This window comes from Centroberyx gerrardi, chromosome 6, assembly GCF_048128805.1.
Source record: "Centroberyx gerrardi isolate f3 chromosome 6, fCenGer3.hap1.cur.20231027, whole genome shotgun sequence".
NCBI classification, from domain to species: Eukaryota; Metazoa; Chordata; class Actinopteri; order Beryciformes; family Berycidae; genus Centroberyx; species Centroberyx gerrardi.
The window spans coordinates 23578385-23592987 of NC_136002.1; the positions used below are offsets into that span (position 1 = coordinate 23578385).

General features: G+C 44.0%; 1 protein-coding gene across 1 annotated transcript; it reads left to right on the plus strand.

Annotated features, from left to right (window-relative positions):
- Positions 1–1408: 1408 nt before the first annotated feature.
- hnf1ba (HNF1 homeobox Ba) lies at positions 1409–14258 on the plus strand. The gene is made up of 10 exons (XM_071914648.2): positions 1409–1785; positions 4066–4265; positions 4676–4943; positions 5140–5363; positions 9759–9913; positions 11166–11292; positions 11435–11617; positions 11908–12026; positions 12495–12539; positions 14238–14258. Exons 1-10 carry the CDS (start codon positions 1409–1411, stop codon positions 14256–14258), a joined length of 1719 nt encoding a protein of 572 aa, XP_071770749.1.
- Positions 14259–14603: the final 345 nt, after the last annotated feature.

Here is a 14603-nt window from a genome sequence, read left to right on the forward strand (position 1 = left end):
CAACCACATTGATACTACACTGGAAGTTTACACATCTGACCAATAATTGGCCAAACATTTTGCTGTAGGCGACCATACATGTGCACAGAAGGGACCTTATTTGTAAGTTTACTTACTTATACGACTGGGCTTGTTTCGCTTTTTAAAGTCAGAGGACGACGAATGAGCAGCTGAAACATTTTGCTGCACCTGCTGGTTTGACGCTTGTGCGTCAGGGATGTTCAGTATAGTGGAGGGTAAACCCACCTAAACTCACCTTTACTCAGCTTTCTATGTGCGGAATATTGACCTAAATAAATAAATCTTGAGGGTGTAGCTGTAAGTTAGTTTTGTAAGTTGTACTATGTAAGTAAGTATGTACTACATTTTGAAGATAGATTATTTCGGGGGGGGGGGGGGGGGGGGGGGATTATTATAGATTATCTTGATATTTTCATTATTTCCTAGATGCTAGATACTTGTCATTCAGCGAAAGTCAAAAAAAAAAAATCGGCATACATGAAAATAGATGCCTGATATAGGTTAGGTTACATTTACCCCAATTAGCATGTAAAAGTTAAAATAGACACAGTTATATCTGGCTTCATAACATGAGTTTCATAACACATATTTGGCTAATACTAATTAGATTAGGCGACAGAAAAGGAAACAAAGAGCTGAATTGATGATGGTAGCAACAACAACAACAACAACAATAATAATAATAAAAATAAAAATAAAAATAATAGTCATATAATTATTATTAATAATTATAATAATAATAATGATTATAATAATAAGTAGCCTACACAAAGAAAGAAAGAAAGAAAGAAAGAAAGAAAGAAACAAAAAAATATAAATAAAGAAATAATGCTACTACTAATAGCCTACTAGACCTACTAATAGACTAATAATAATAACTTTCGTAATCAAAAACTATTAGAATAAAGCCATTATCGTGGCAATTTGATAGCCATGGAAATATGCGGAGCTGCTCTGTCTTGAAAGTCTTTATGGCATATACAACAGGGTCCAAAGTCCATGAAAGTTTTGCTGATAAGAGGAGCCAATAAAAGCAACAGTGCTGCAGTGTAAACACATGTCTCCCTCAGCCAGAGCGGGCCTTATTCTCAGAGATTTGCATAAAGGCCCCCATCAGCCGGCCCACTAATTACCATGTTTTATATTCCCCTGCGCTGGGAAAGCATCATGGCAAATTAGCTCCATCCTCCCCTCAACAGGGAAGTGAAGCAGCCTCTCCGAGCAGGTGTCAGGAGCCACAAACTCTCCTCAACACCGGACCAGAGAGCAAGAAAGGAACTTTTTTATTTCCCTTTTTTTTTTTATCATCCTCCCCCTTCCCTTTATTCCAGCACACACACACACACACACACGCACACACTCACAGACAGGCCTACATGTTTTTTTAATGTTCTCTAAAATGGTATCCAAGCTGACCTCCCTGCAGCAGGAACTTCTCAGCGCCTTGTTGGACTCAGGAGTTACCAAAGATGTTTTGATCCAGGCCCTGGATGATATGGACCCCAGCCCGGCCGGCTTTGGAGTAAAACTGGAGAACCTGCAGATGTCTCCGCCGCCCCCGGGCGCTAAAATGAACGGGAGCGATTCGGATTCAAAGCCCGTCTTTCACACGCTCACCAACGGGCACAGCAAGGGCAAGCTGTCCGGGGACGAGGGCTCCGAGGACGGGGACGACTTTGACACCCCGCCGATACTGAAGGAGCTGCAGTCGCTGAACACGGAGGAGGCCGCCGAGCAGAGAGCCGAGGTGGACCGCATGTTGGCGTAAGTTTCAGCCGTCATCCCGTCATTATGTCTGACTTTTATGAAGCCAAAAACTGAGGTAAAACAGGCTAAAATCGCAGTAGACTGAACATGAAATGGTAAAACAAGGAGAAGTGTCCATATGGTCTCATTTATTGTAGCGCGCTTTACATGCTCTTGACTAAAAGTTCTGGCCTATTCAAAGTTAGCCTATAATTATTTAAAAAAAAAATCGAAATACTAGGGCTACACCTCATGTCTTTATTTCTCTTTGTTTACAATTTTGAAATAACCCGCCACTGCTTCGTTTTCACATTCTGGTTACTAATTATCCACATGGATTATTATTTCTTTACCTTAGCAAAATATCAGCTGAACCTAGATCTATTTATTATGAACTATACTCGCAACGATAAAAATCCAGCAGTGGGCTATACATGAGGAGAAAGTCAATCAAAGTAGGCCTACCTTTTTGTTGAGGCTTTAGGATAAAAAATAAATTATTTATTTTTAAGTTTCACCACCTATGAAAATAATAATAATAGGCTAATGATAATATAATAATAAGAGGCTAATAATAATAATAATAATAATAATAATAATAATAATACGTATTTATATTATTAAATCCTAACAATTTGTTTATTGATGATAGGTTTAAAGAAACCGTTTAATTTATTTATTTTCCCCTTGATTATCAGTGAGCCTATCAACAGAAAGAAACCATAGATGGGCATTAGGTCTAATCCATTTAATTTTAATTGTATCCTCTAAAACCATTTAGTCCAGTGTGAAACTAAAATTATAGGCTATAGCAACAAGACCGGAAGAATATCAAAACTAACCCACGTGTAGTTAAGTTATTATTAATTTTATTCTATAAATCATCAACTGAAAGATACACAGTGGCGTGTGATTAGAGTGAATGGAGATCTGGTTATTCATTGTCAAAAGTTATAAACTAACATCTCCCACTTAACCCACAGACTTAGATGTAGGCCTCCACATTCTCCAAAACAAACAGACGTGTGTAGATTTGCCATAATTACCGATGTCAGTGGGGCTGCTAATCTCTGATTATAGGGTAAGTGTCAATTTTACCTCCGTCTTTTTTCATCCCACTGGTAAAATTAGGCCTAGTAAATAATGTTAAGGAGGCTAATGCTTAGAGCTGAGCAGAGTGTTTTTAATACTTCAAATGGACTCAATATCTTTGTATTTCGGGCGCCATCCCTATATGCAATTAAATAAAGAAAATCAAAATTATTTCTCATTGGATTCTGCTTTTCATCGAGATAAATTCTCATTAGTTCAGAGGCGAATGTTTTTCAAGGCGTTTCAATGACATGCAGTCGTGGTTCATTAATTAGGCCTTAAATTGTATTTTTTGATGAACAGTCAAAGAACATGAATTATAAAATTCTTAGCACGGGAAAAACCTTTTATTTTATTTTAATTGCATCTTAAATATAACACAGGCTATTTTATGGCATAGACGTTTTTGCTCCAATTACCAAACTCTCGGTTTACCAAATGCCGCATCAGAAAACCTGTCATGTTTTTCAGTTTTGTAATTATTATCGGGTGTTTTCAACTAGGTTTAAACTTTTGGCGACTTATTAGATAAAGTAGGCTATTAGCTAACACACAGTATCATAAACGGCGGGGTAGTAGCCTATATATTTAGATTTTAGATTCTGACGGCAGCAGCCAACTGCAAAATTGAACAAATGTAATTGTTTTCAGGCTGAATTCAGAAGTTTAGGCGACAAATACTAAGTCAAAGTTTCTCAACTTCAATGAAGTCACTTGAACTAACCTTTGAAAGTATTTACAGCCTATTGAATGGACTACAATGATAAACGGGTTGTCTGTGAGGGTCCTTATTATCCTTACAGCCCCTTTAAACTTGAGGCCTTGCAAAACAGGGAAGCCAAAGGGAGCAAGTCCATGAGTGGCTGGGTGTATGATCATTATATACCACTATTCAGGGGTGTAGTGGTAAATAAAAAGATGGGTAAACTATGACCTCCAGTTTGTCATAAGGGAACAACCACAAATATAAACAAAAATCAATTATATTTTCAGAAAAACATGAATTCATGCAATTCCCCCCCTCAAAACACCCTTTCTTCATATAACTCACATCAGTTTCTATGATGTAAAGTTTGAATTTGTCAAAAAAAGATTTACGTCAGCCTAAAAAAGTTGAGGTTTACCCTCCACTACTTCCCCTCTGTAGCACACAGCACAGTTGTGAAATGACTCCTGTTTTCTGCTGTGTTTTTTATCTGAACCCAGTGAGGATCCGTGGCGCGCTGCCCGCATGATCAAAGGTTACATGCAGCAGCACAACATTCCCCAACGGGAGGTGGTGGACATAACGGGGCTGAACCAGTCTCACCTCTCCCAGCACCTCAACAAAGGCACGCCCATGAAAACGCAGAAGCGAGCGGCCCTCTACACCTGGTATGTCAGGAAACAGCGGGAAATTCTCAGACGTAAGTTAATATTTGAGTTTCTCACAGCTTGGCATTGGCCTGTAATGTGTTTTGGCAGCGGCACGGCCCTCTGCCTGGGCGTCCAGCCTGTGGGGATATCGATTTGGATGTGACACTTCCTTGTCATTTGCCTCCACAACTTGAACATTTGTCATCCTATTTGCTCATTTTTAAAGTCCCTCATGCAACAAAAATGCAGGCTACAATCCCTTCCCTGTTTTGTGATTGCATTTCATCTTATTCCATTAAAGGTCTCATTTTGAATAAAAACCTGCTACCATTTATTGATGAAAGCACCACTTTTATCTGCCTTCGTAACTTCTCTTTTTATAAATCTGTCTTTTCCTTCTGTGTTTTTTCAGTAAAAGTGATTTGACTTTTATCAAAATGTACCTCTTCTTATTTTTCAGAGTTCAACCAGGCAGTGCAAGGTTCTGGCAGCAATATGACAGACAAAGGCAATCAGGATCCGGTGTTTTTTTTCCCAGAGTTCAACCCGTCTGGTCAGGGCATGGGGCAGCCCGGCGAGGAGGTTGGCACTGAACCCTCCTGCAAGAAAATGAGACGTAACCGTTTCAAATGGGGGCCCGCGTCCCAACAAATCCTCTACCAGGCCTACGAAAGGCAGAAGAACCCCAGCAAAGAGGAGAGGGAAGCTTTGGTGGAGGAGTGCAACAGGTAGGTGTGAAAAAAAAACAACAGGAATTTACTCCTCAGAAATGAAGAACGTGACCACATCTGAAACTCACTTGCTATACCTTCTTAGAGAAATTCTACAGGCTAAACTGTATCATTCACCTAAACAATATTAACCCTATTTGTTGCCTTATTCATCTCTTGCATTGCTGACACTGTTTCCTTCTCTGTCCTGCAGAGCCGAGTGTCTTCAGAGAGGCGTGTCCCCCTCTAAAGCCCACGGCCTCGGCTCCAACCTGGTCACCGAGGTGCGCGTCTACAACTGGTTTGCCAACCGGCGCAAGGAGGAGGCCTTCAGGCAGAAGTTGGCGATGGACGCCTACACCACCCCGACCCACAGCATCAACCCTCTGCTGTCGCACAGCTCCCCGCACCACCCGCAGACCAGCGCATCACCTCCTAGTAAGATGCCAGGTAGTGTCACTTCACATGCGGTGCAGCGTCACATGCCATACATGATGATGACTGGTTGATTTTAGTTTGTTTTGCTAAAATATTGCATTAGTCAAAGGATAATCATAAAACGAGAAACCAAGATCAATTTTAAGGATGCTGACACAGCCAATAACAATAAAAAGGAACACAACTAAGCCACATGATTGCCATTTCACCAACTGCAAACCAACATGGATGCACAGTTACACAGAAAATTCAAACCATACATTGCAACTGGCATTCATTGCAATTCAGCTCTGTGCTCTAGTTTTTACTCCTAAATATTTTTTTGGTTTTATACATATCCTATAAATTCTACGGCAGCAATAGTTAGAAGGAGTATATGATTCTTTTTTTCTTCACCGAGAAATACTTGAAAACAAGGAGAGAAACCCAGTTGATGAGATCAGAGAGGCAGAGAGAGAGGGGACAAGTGATCAATGAGCGTGAGTGAGTGAGCTGAGCAAATGCCATTGTTATTCTGATCTTTGAAAACACACTGAGAACAATCCGCATTGTACCTGCAATCTCCACTCCAAAGTCAGCATGGAGAAGCGTGGCACAAAGGGCAGCAATCCTGTGACAGGCCAGGGTCAGGCCAGGGTCAGGGAGGGGGACAGACACATCCACACCGCCTCGACGTAACACCGCAATCTCCACATTTCCTCCTCCCACACAGGTTGCTAATGACTCCGTTCAGAGAGTTGCCAAAACAAGGAAATGCTAAGTATTATTGCTTTGACCATTTCACCCCTACATGTTGTTTGCATTCAGTGTAATTGGGTATTGACTGAGTCTACCTGGTGTATATAACATAAAAACAAAGCTGATAGGCTTGACAGAGCATTATCCTCCGTGCCATCACTCACCCTCTATAAAACTGTGATTTGAGAGACTCAATCAAAGCCTATTGTTGTCCTCTCGTGTTAGAACATGAGGTGAGCTTTGAAGGGAAAACAAACTGTTTGCCTTGGCTTGCTCTTTTACCTTTGGATAAACTGGTCTCACTTGTGGATTGTCTGTTTGCTTGAGGTTTTTTACCCAGAACACCTGACCAGGCGTTGACCTCAGGTTGCAGAGGCGGAGGGGTCAGCTATAGGCTCTCGGCCGGAGAGGCAGAAGGGAAGGGTCAGCGGCGGAAGGCACTTTGCTCCCCCAAGCCCTTCGTTGGCTGCTTACAAGGCGTCCTGCTGGCGTCCTGCCGACAGCATCAGCTGTTTTTCAGTGTCAGCCCCTGGCCTGACAATAATATCCCAGCAGGACATCTCATTGCGTTGCTAGGGCACGGCCTGTATTATGCATGCTTAATGGACAATTAAAATCCTTTGCTACTACATCTCCCAGGCCTTTGATAAGGGGCTCCTGTGACTTCTACTCTCTATACCCCGCCTTGGCAGGGGGTCCCATTGTCTGCGGTGTATTAGAAGACTGCAGTGACTGTAACCTAGGTTCATTTATCTCTGCTGGGCCTTAAGGAGGAGCGATTTTAAAGCCTCCCCCTCACCTTTATGGGCATTAGTATAGTTGCTGAGGCTGAGCGCAGACCTGGAGCAGCAGGAGCTGTCCACTGGGGTATTGGTTCTTTTCTGGCCAGACAGGACTGATGACCCCTTCCTCGCCTACAGAGAAAGCTAGTAACCCCCTCCTTAAACCATCGCCACACCTTCCGTTATATGAGAGAGGTCACTGCTGGGTCAGATCAAAGAAAAACCCTCACTTTGGGAGTTTTTATTGATTCTGTTTTGGTCCATTGGTTGGTTGGTCACAACTGGATAGACAGTCAAACAGTATAACCTGTGGTTTTCTTTTTTTGTTATCACGCATATGTGAACATGCACCTGTGCTTTCTAATGTAATATTTACTCACTGTTAATATTGTGTTTACTGAGGTAATGAAGTAATTTGTCTTATTTAGGGCATTTTTACGCTGGTGTGTGAATCTCAATTAAGGTAGTTAAAAAGTTTCAGAAATATCTTGAGTAAAGTATAGGATTTGACTGTATGCTTACGAACATTAGCTGAGATAAAATACCATTAATTCTTATCCAAAAATAATTCAAAGCAAAGATCATTTGACAGCTGTTGAATGTTTTTAACAAAAGCACCAAAAAATGAAGTCAGCGCTGTATAAGCTGAGCTGTTATATTCTCAGCAGTAGAAAACCAGCAGACTCAGAAGTTCCAGATCAGACACAGTGGCAGGGGGGATCGTCCGTGGGCTGAGTTGCTCTCTGTCACCTCAGGCTAGCTGGGAGCAGGGGAACATACAGAAAGGATGGCCTAGGTCTGCACTTTCCACTGGTCTGTGTGCCCCAGAGAGCCACAAAGAGCGGCTACGTCCTGCAGAGACCCAGGAGGTCTGTCATATGCACCGGCACTACAATGAGCACTGCCTGGGGTTGGGGAGGCAGGCTTTGATATTACATGGGTCACACAGGGAGCTCGAGCCTTTTAAACCTGCTGCAGCTCCTTGCTACCACTCCCCTTCTGAAGTTCTCGCCCTCCCCCTGCTCTCGAAGAAAAAATCTCACCAGACTTGAGTGCATTTCATCATAGGCACTCACCCTTCTTCGCAAGGCGGCTATGCGATGATCTATACATGCGTTGAGCAGTTTTTAGTTTTCCAGGATCTTCCCTACGAAGACTTTAAGGAATAATTGATGCGAATAAATATAATAGTCCAGATATAATAGTCTGAGTGTGTCTAGTAATGGAAGAAGTTAGGCTCAACTTGGGGATCCTTCAGATGGATCTGTAGAAAACCAGTGGGAACAGCAGCCACTGGTTTTCTAGATACCCAGACTCTGTGTAGTAGCTGGCGGAAACCCTCCTTGCTTAACATGCAGGTTCCCCGCTGCTAGAATTACTGCTGGACACAAAGAAACAAACCTGGCCTGAATAGCATCCTTCTCCCCCTGACACTTTAAGAGGTTGCCCAGCTCCGAGATAACTGCCTGTTTATGAGTCCTCTGCCATTGTGTGGCAATGGGGGTCATGAGTCCAATGGAGTGCTTTATTGTTCTGCAGCGGTGTTTACAAGGCATGGTGGAGTGTTGTGGGGTTGCTAGTATGTTGCTGAAGACAATATGAAGTCTATGGTCGTCTTGTAGGCCGGACAAAATTGAGGGCAAGTACTTAGGGGATGAAATACGGCCCGGTGTCTTGGCTTCAGACATCTCTGTGACAGTAATTACATGTCCTGTGTCTGCCGCAAGATGATTGCTTCCTTGTGACTTGTAAAAGCAGTGCACAGTAAAAAGAACAAAGGTTTGAGCAATATATGATATATGATTTGAAATATGTAGATCCGTTTTTGTTAAATCTCCAGTGGCGTTTAAGCAAGAGCAACATGCAATATTTTCCCCATTTGACGTGACATTTTTTTTTCCTGACACACCTGAACCACAATTTTAGATTTTCAGCAGCAACAAAAACACTGTTTCCTGTTTAAACATTACCCTGTCATTGGTTACATTTGGTGTCAGTTTTGTGGCGGATGAAGCATTGCCTCTCCCTCTTTTATCTTGAATGGTTGTTTGTATCAGTGTGTCCTGTCTTGTCTGTGACTGACTTTGACGGGGCGTTCGGTCTGTCACACCTGGGTCAGGGACAGAGGGCTTTGGGAAGATCGGAGATCTGAGTGCAAACAGAGTCTGTCTCTACACTGTCACATACGGCCTCTCAGAGCACCCGCTGTGGGAGGGACGCTCTCCCTGTGTGAGGCTGAGACCACAGGATAAGAATGTGTTTGACATTGCTTGTAATTGTGTAATGTTTACTCTGTTGGTATCAGAGGGGGCCAGCATCGGCAAACAGGCATTTGATTTGGGGAGGGGGGCAAGCATTCCTTTGGCCCCCAGTGAGAGACAACAAGTAGTCTAGACACGGGATTATGTGATGGCACTAAAACAACACAACAACTTCATTTTCAGAGAGTCCGGTGAAAATATGATAATTCATACTGACATGATTATAGACGTAACGTAACGATACCTCTTCAGTGTCGTTGTTTGGACATTGGGTACGCATGAGTTCAGAAAGTCAGATGGGAGTTTTGAGGGGCTGCTGTTGTGGGTGCGTGTACACAGTGAGTGGCCTTGGCTGAGCTACGCAGATAGCGGCAGCAGAGGGGTCAGTGTGTTTATTTGCTCTGTTCTCCCCAGTCTGAGTCAAAGAGCAGGTGAGTGTGGTTGGCTGGAGCGATGGTGGCACCGCTAGCCGCAGAGCGAGGCCCAGGCTGCTATCTCTCTGCCCTATATAACTATGACTTGTATGACTCTGATGTTGTAAACCAAGGAGAAAGACTGAAACTAACATGCTCGCTCTTTCTCTCTCTCTTTCTCTCTCTCTCTCTCCTCCTCAGTGCGGTACAGCCAGGGACCCGGTGAGGTCAGCTCCTCCACGACCATCAGTCACCACGGTAGCAACGCTATGGCGACCAGCCAGTCGGTGCTACAGCAGGTGTCTCCGGGCGGATTGGACCCCAGCCACAGTCTGCTGTCACCTGACGCCAAGATGGTGAGTGAACACACCTGGGCCCTCTTGGCCTCAGATTAGATAAGACCCGGCCAGCGTTTAGCATAAACGTACAAAGCAGGTTCCTGAACCTCCTCTCCCAGAGACCCACTGGCAAGAGCCAACAATTAGCACATTGTGCTGCTCTGTTTGGAAGGTGGAGACGGGGTGGCAGGCCATGGCTGGACTAGCACACAGCCTTCACCAGAGTGAACCAGGCATGTTCATTGTTCAGCCAATAAACCTGACAAAGAAACATTCTGCTCTTATTGATTAAATGCCCGGCAAAGAGAAGCCACAGGTGGAGTGCTGCTTGTTCTGCCAGAGGAATGACGCCAGCATTTGATTATGCCCAATGCTTTTTTTTCTACTTCAGAGGAGGGAATGAGTTTCTCCCCTCTGCCCTGGTCCAATATTTGATCAGCGAAAACGAAACCTGTACGTGGACTCATAGCTTTTGAATACTGGTGCAACAGCATTTTTGATATACAATGTGTGTCAAACTGCAGTCAAACTACAATATTGTTCATCAGACGAAAATGAAATTGCCATACAATGCAAAATCATGGAACTCATATATCATCCTCAGTATTGTGCGCTAATTTCCCTGGAAATTCATAATGCTTCTCCCTTTTCGGCCAGTGTGAGGTCAAATGACCACAGAGCGGCAGGCAGTGTAGTGTGCAGCAGGTCAGAGCCGACAGTTTCTTATCTGCAGATGAGTGTCTGCCTGGTCCCTCCCCTCAGTGCAGCTGGCAGCCTAGTCAAATAGACGCAGCCCCGCTGGAGTGGGAGGATCCTGCTCTAAACAGCCATTATACTCCATGTTGGGCCATGTTGTTTTATGCAAGTTATTATTCTTCCAAATGCACACACATAGGCACATGTACAAAGATGCAAGTATACTGTACTGCAAGTGCATGTTCTTTTCACAGCAGCATGCCCATATGCACGCACACACAGACACACACACACACACACACTTCCATGCTGACATTTTTTCATATGTTTTCTTTCTTCACCTTTTGTTCCTTATCAGTATTTGCTTGTGTGCTGTATATAAGTAGAGTTACACAAGCACAGCGTCACACAAAAGCAACAGAACTTAAGTCAACATTTATCTCTCTTGCCTGTTGACAACATCTGTTTCACTTTGAAAATGAATTATGTGAATTTACATAACAGACACTCAAGCTCTCACAACTGAGATATTACAGGCACAAAACGGTATTGCAATTTTCTGTATTTTCTCCAGATTTCAGGTTCGGGCGGAGGGCTTCCTCCTGTGAGCACGCTGACCAACATCCACAGCTCCCATCACACACATCAGCAGACACAGAACCTCATCATGCCTCTTTCTGGAGTCATGGCTATAGCACAGAGTAAGTCTCCCATCCCTCGTTATCGCCAAACACAGAAAGGGGGGACAGTCATTAAATCTATACTGCTCACGCTTTCTCTTACTATCACAATTTAGTCTTTCCTTTGCTCCAAAGTCACTGAAGTCCCATTGTGCCTCGCTAGGTCTGAACACGTCGCAGTCCCAAACGGTGCCAGTGATCAACAGTGTGGCCGGCAGCCTGGCAGCGCTGCAGCCGGTGCAGTTCTCCCAGCAGCTCCACAGCCCGCACCAGCAGAGCCTGATGCAGCAGTCGCCCAGCCACATGAGCCAGCAGCCCTTCATGGCCACTGTCACACACTCACACAGTCAGTAACATACTATTCCTCCTGTCTTCTTGTTTGCACACTAGTCTTTGTAAATTAATGAGACCAGTTGTGTATTGTGTATATTAGTGGAAGCTTCACTAGGCAAGATTTCTACTCTACTCATTTCTTCTCAAATTTTTCAAACAGTTACGTCTCACTGGCATTTGAAGCCTCCAAAGTAAACAGTTACCTTATACAGCTTTAAAACTGATATCAACCTTGAAATGAGGTCAGTTTTTTTAAGTTTACAATTGTGGAATTCTAATCCTCTGTTTTGCTTTCCTTTGCAGTGTATCCTCACAAGCAGGAGCCCCCGCAATATTCCCACCCGTCACGTTTCCCCTCAGCCATGGTGGTCACAGACGCCAACAGCATCAGCACCCTCAGCTCCATGTCCTCCAGCAAGCCGGTCAGTCTTCAGCCCACACAGCACAGCACAACATCACACCACACAGGCCACAGTTAGACCCCCCTCTTGTCCCTGTGTCTCTCTGCATGTCACGTTGGGTTTTTAGTCCAAATTGATGTCATTATGGAGGTTTTTGCATGAGATATAGAACTTAGCGTGCACCACATTTGAGGTATTTCTTCAACATGCTTACGGTTTTATTTGTAATGCTGAGTTTACTGTGTACTGGCTCTTTAGCAAATATCACATGAGAAGTAACACGAGAAGTAACATTTTATATATTGATCAGTTCACTCATTGTCTACTAATGTACAAAAATCACCCTCACATCCTCAGCCCCATTCTATTCTGATCAAGAGAAACAACAACAATCTGAGCACACACTAACAGCAGGAGCTAGACTAGGACAGGCAGGAGTGTGTGTGTGTTATGATTGTGTGTTGACTTGTTTAATCCCTGTCACATTAGGATGCTCCTGTAAACAAGATGGTGCAACTCGGGGGTCTCTCCTGGGTAAATACTATTTTCTTAGTTCAGTCACAGTTAATAGTTCAAATGCACTGCGTAAAATCATCAATATCGCACACAATCAAATTGTTTCAAGACAAGTCTTAGCCACAAACTCATTAATGTGCATCTCACTTTTCAAAGCTTGTGTGCGATGTGATACTGGGTTTGACCTTATGCAGTTCAAATGCTTTCGTTGGTGGAGGAATCCAAACTAACAGGCCAGACGGATATGTAGATAGTACACTCCTCAGAATTCCTATTTCCTCTGAAAGGGCCGTCCAATCAATCACCTGTGCCCTCAGCCTGAACGGCCGCTGATTAATGTTCCTCCTTTCACTTTCCTCTCCCTGGTGAGAGTTACCTCTGCGTGGCTAAGCCCGCCTCTACCATCAGGAAATGAGCCCCACTGTTAATCAAAGTTCTCCAGGCTCGTGTCCTGCTACTTTCCTCCATGTTACGGTGAGGTTGGAGATAGGGTGGGGGGGTGGAGTTTTTCAGTAATTACATCTCTTCCTCTTTCCTACTTCTCCCTGCTCTCGGTGATCGCTCTAGCCTGAAATGTTGTCCACGGTGCTTTCACACGCTCAATTTCCCACGCTGGGGCCGAGCGCTCGTACTGCCGCGCCGCTGCTGACAGACTGATGGGTTGATGGGACGATAGCTCCGAGTGTGGAGTATCGTCACTGTCGGATGAAAACCTTGTATCTCCACAAAGTCAATTTTTCAGGAACTAAGAAAAACAGTCTCTTTAGATCAGGTCAGATTGATCACCATGCATCTTAGAGTTTATCCAATGGGGTTTTGAAAGCATTTCATCAGCCCAAAGGGCCCAAATTTGTTCAACCCCATAGAAGACCATGTAATTCTTCAATTTAAAACATGAAAATCACCAAAACTGGAGTTACAAGGTTTTCACACGACAACAGCGATATACTCTGTTTAGTAAGGAAGTCAGGAACACATCTCTTTGAGCGGTTTTAACCTCTCGGAGGCTTTGAAATAGGCATAACTTGCACACTTCACCGTCCCCGTGGTATTGCCACCACTTTATCCTGTGGCATTTCACAAACCCAGTATTTAGAGAGCAATTAGCCAGCAGGCTCTCCCAGGTAGTTCCTTATCAGGACTTTATTTGGACGGGGCAGTGCACAGAGAGGGCTGCGGGTTCTTCTCATGACACGACCGACACGCTCAGGCTTTATAACGCCCTTTGTTTACCGAGAACCCCCCACCCACCCCCATTACACCCGAGACTGTTTAAAACCCACCTCTACTTAGAGCCCAGTGTCTAATGACTGAGCTCTTAGCCGCAGGTCACCTTTATCAGGTAAGGCTGTTTGCTGGCCGTAGGGTCACGGCAGGGTCAACTGTCTCCACCCCTGCAGAGAAAGGACAAAAAAAATAAATTCCACAAACAATCTCACAAAATACCATTTCAATGGAGACAAGGCTTTTCAGAGTCAGCAGAAGAGGGATGAGGAATTTATTTGGTCAGGTGTGGCACATGAAGGTGCAGGGGCGACGTATTTGCAAAGCACTGTAGGGGTTTCATTTGTCAATTCACTCTGAGGAAACCTAGGAAATGATGCACATTATATACCTGGGTTACCGGGCAGATTTTTATGTATTGTTTTGTGTAACATAGGCCTACTTTATCTGACATTTGGTCCTCTCTCTCTCTCTCCCCCTCTCTCTTTACAGTGTCCTCTTCAAGCTTGGTGAGAGCGTACACCTGACTTCCTCGGTGCCCGGCAACCGGAGCACATTTTTCCACCCTCTCACCGTGGTAACCGTGACAACTCTTAATAACTGGCAACGGCGCGCTGGACGATGAGTCAGTCAACAAATGAAGAGTGGCGGCGGAGGGCAGCAGCAGCAAGCGAAATGAGAGAGGGGGAACGAAGCAAGCAAACTCACTGCAGATTTTCATGACTACACACCTGAAAGTGAGGAGACTGGATTTTCCTCTGTCACACACAAATGATCAACAAGGATGTATGATTTTTTTTTTGTTGTCTTTTTCAAACCACAATCTTTGAAAACAGTATTCAATTTTTCCTGTCCCTT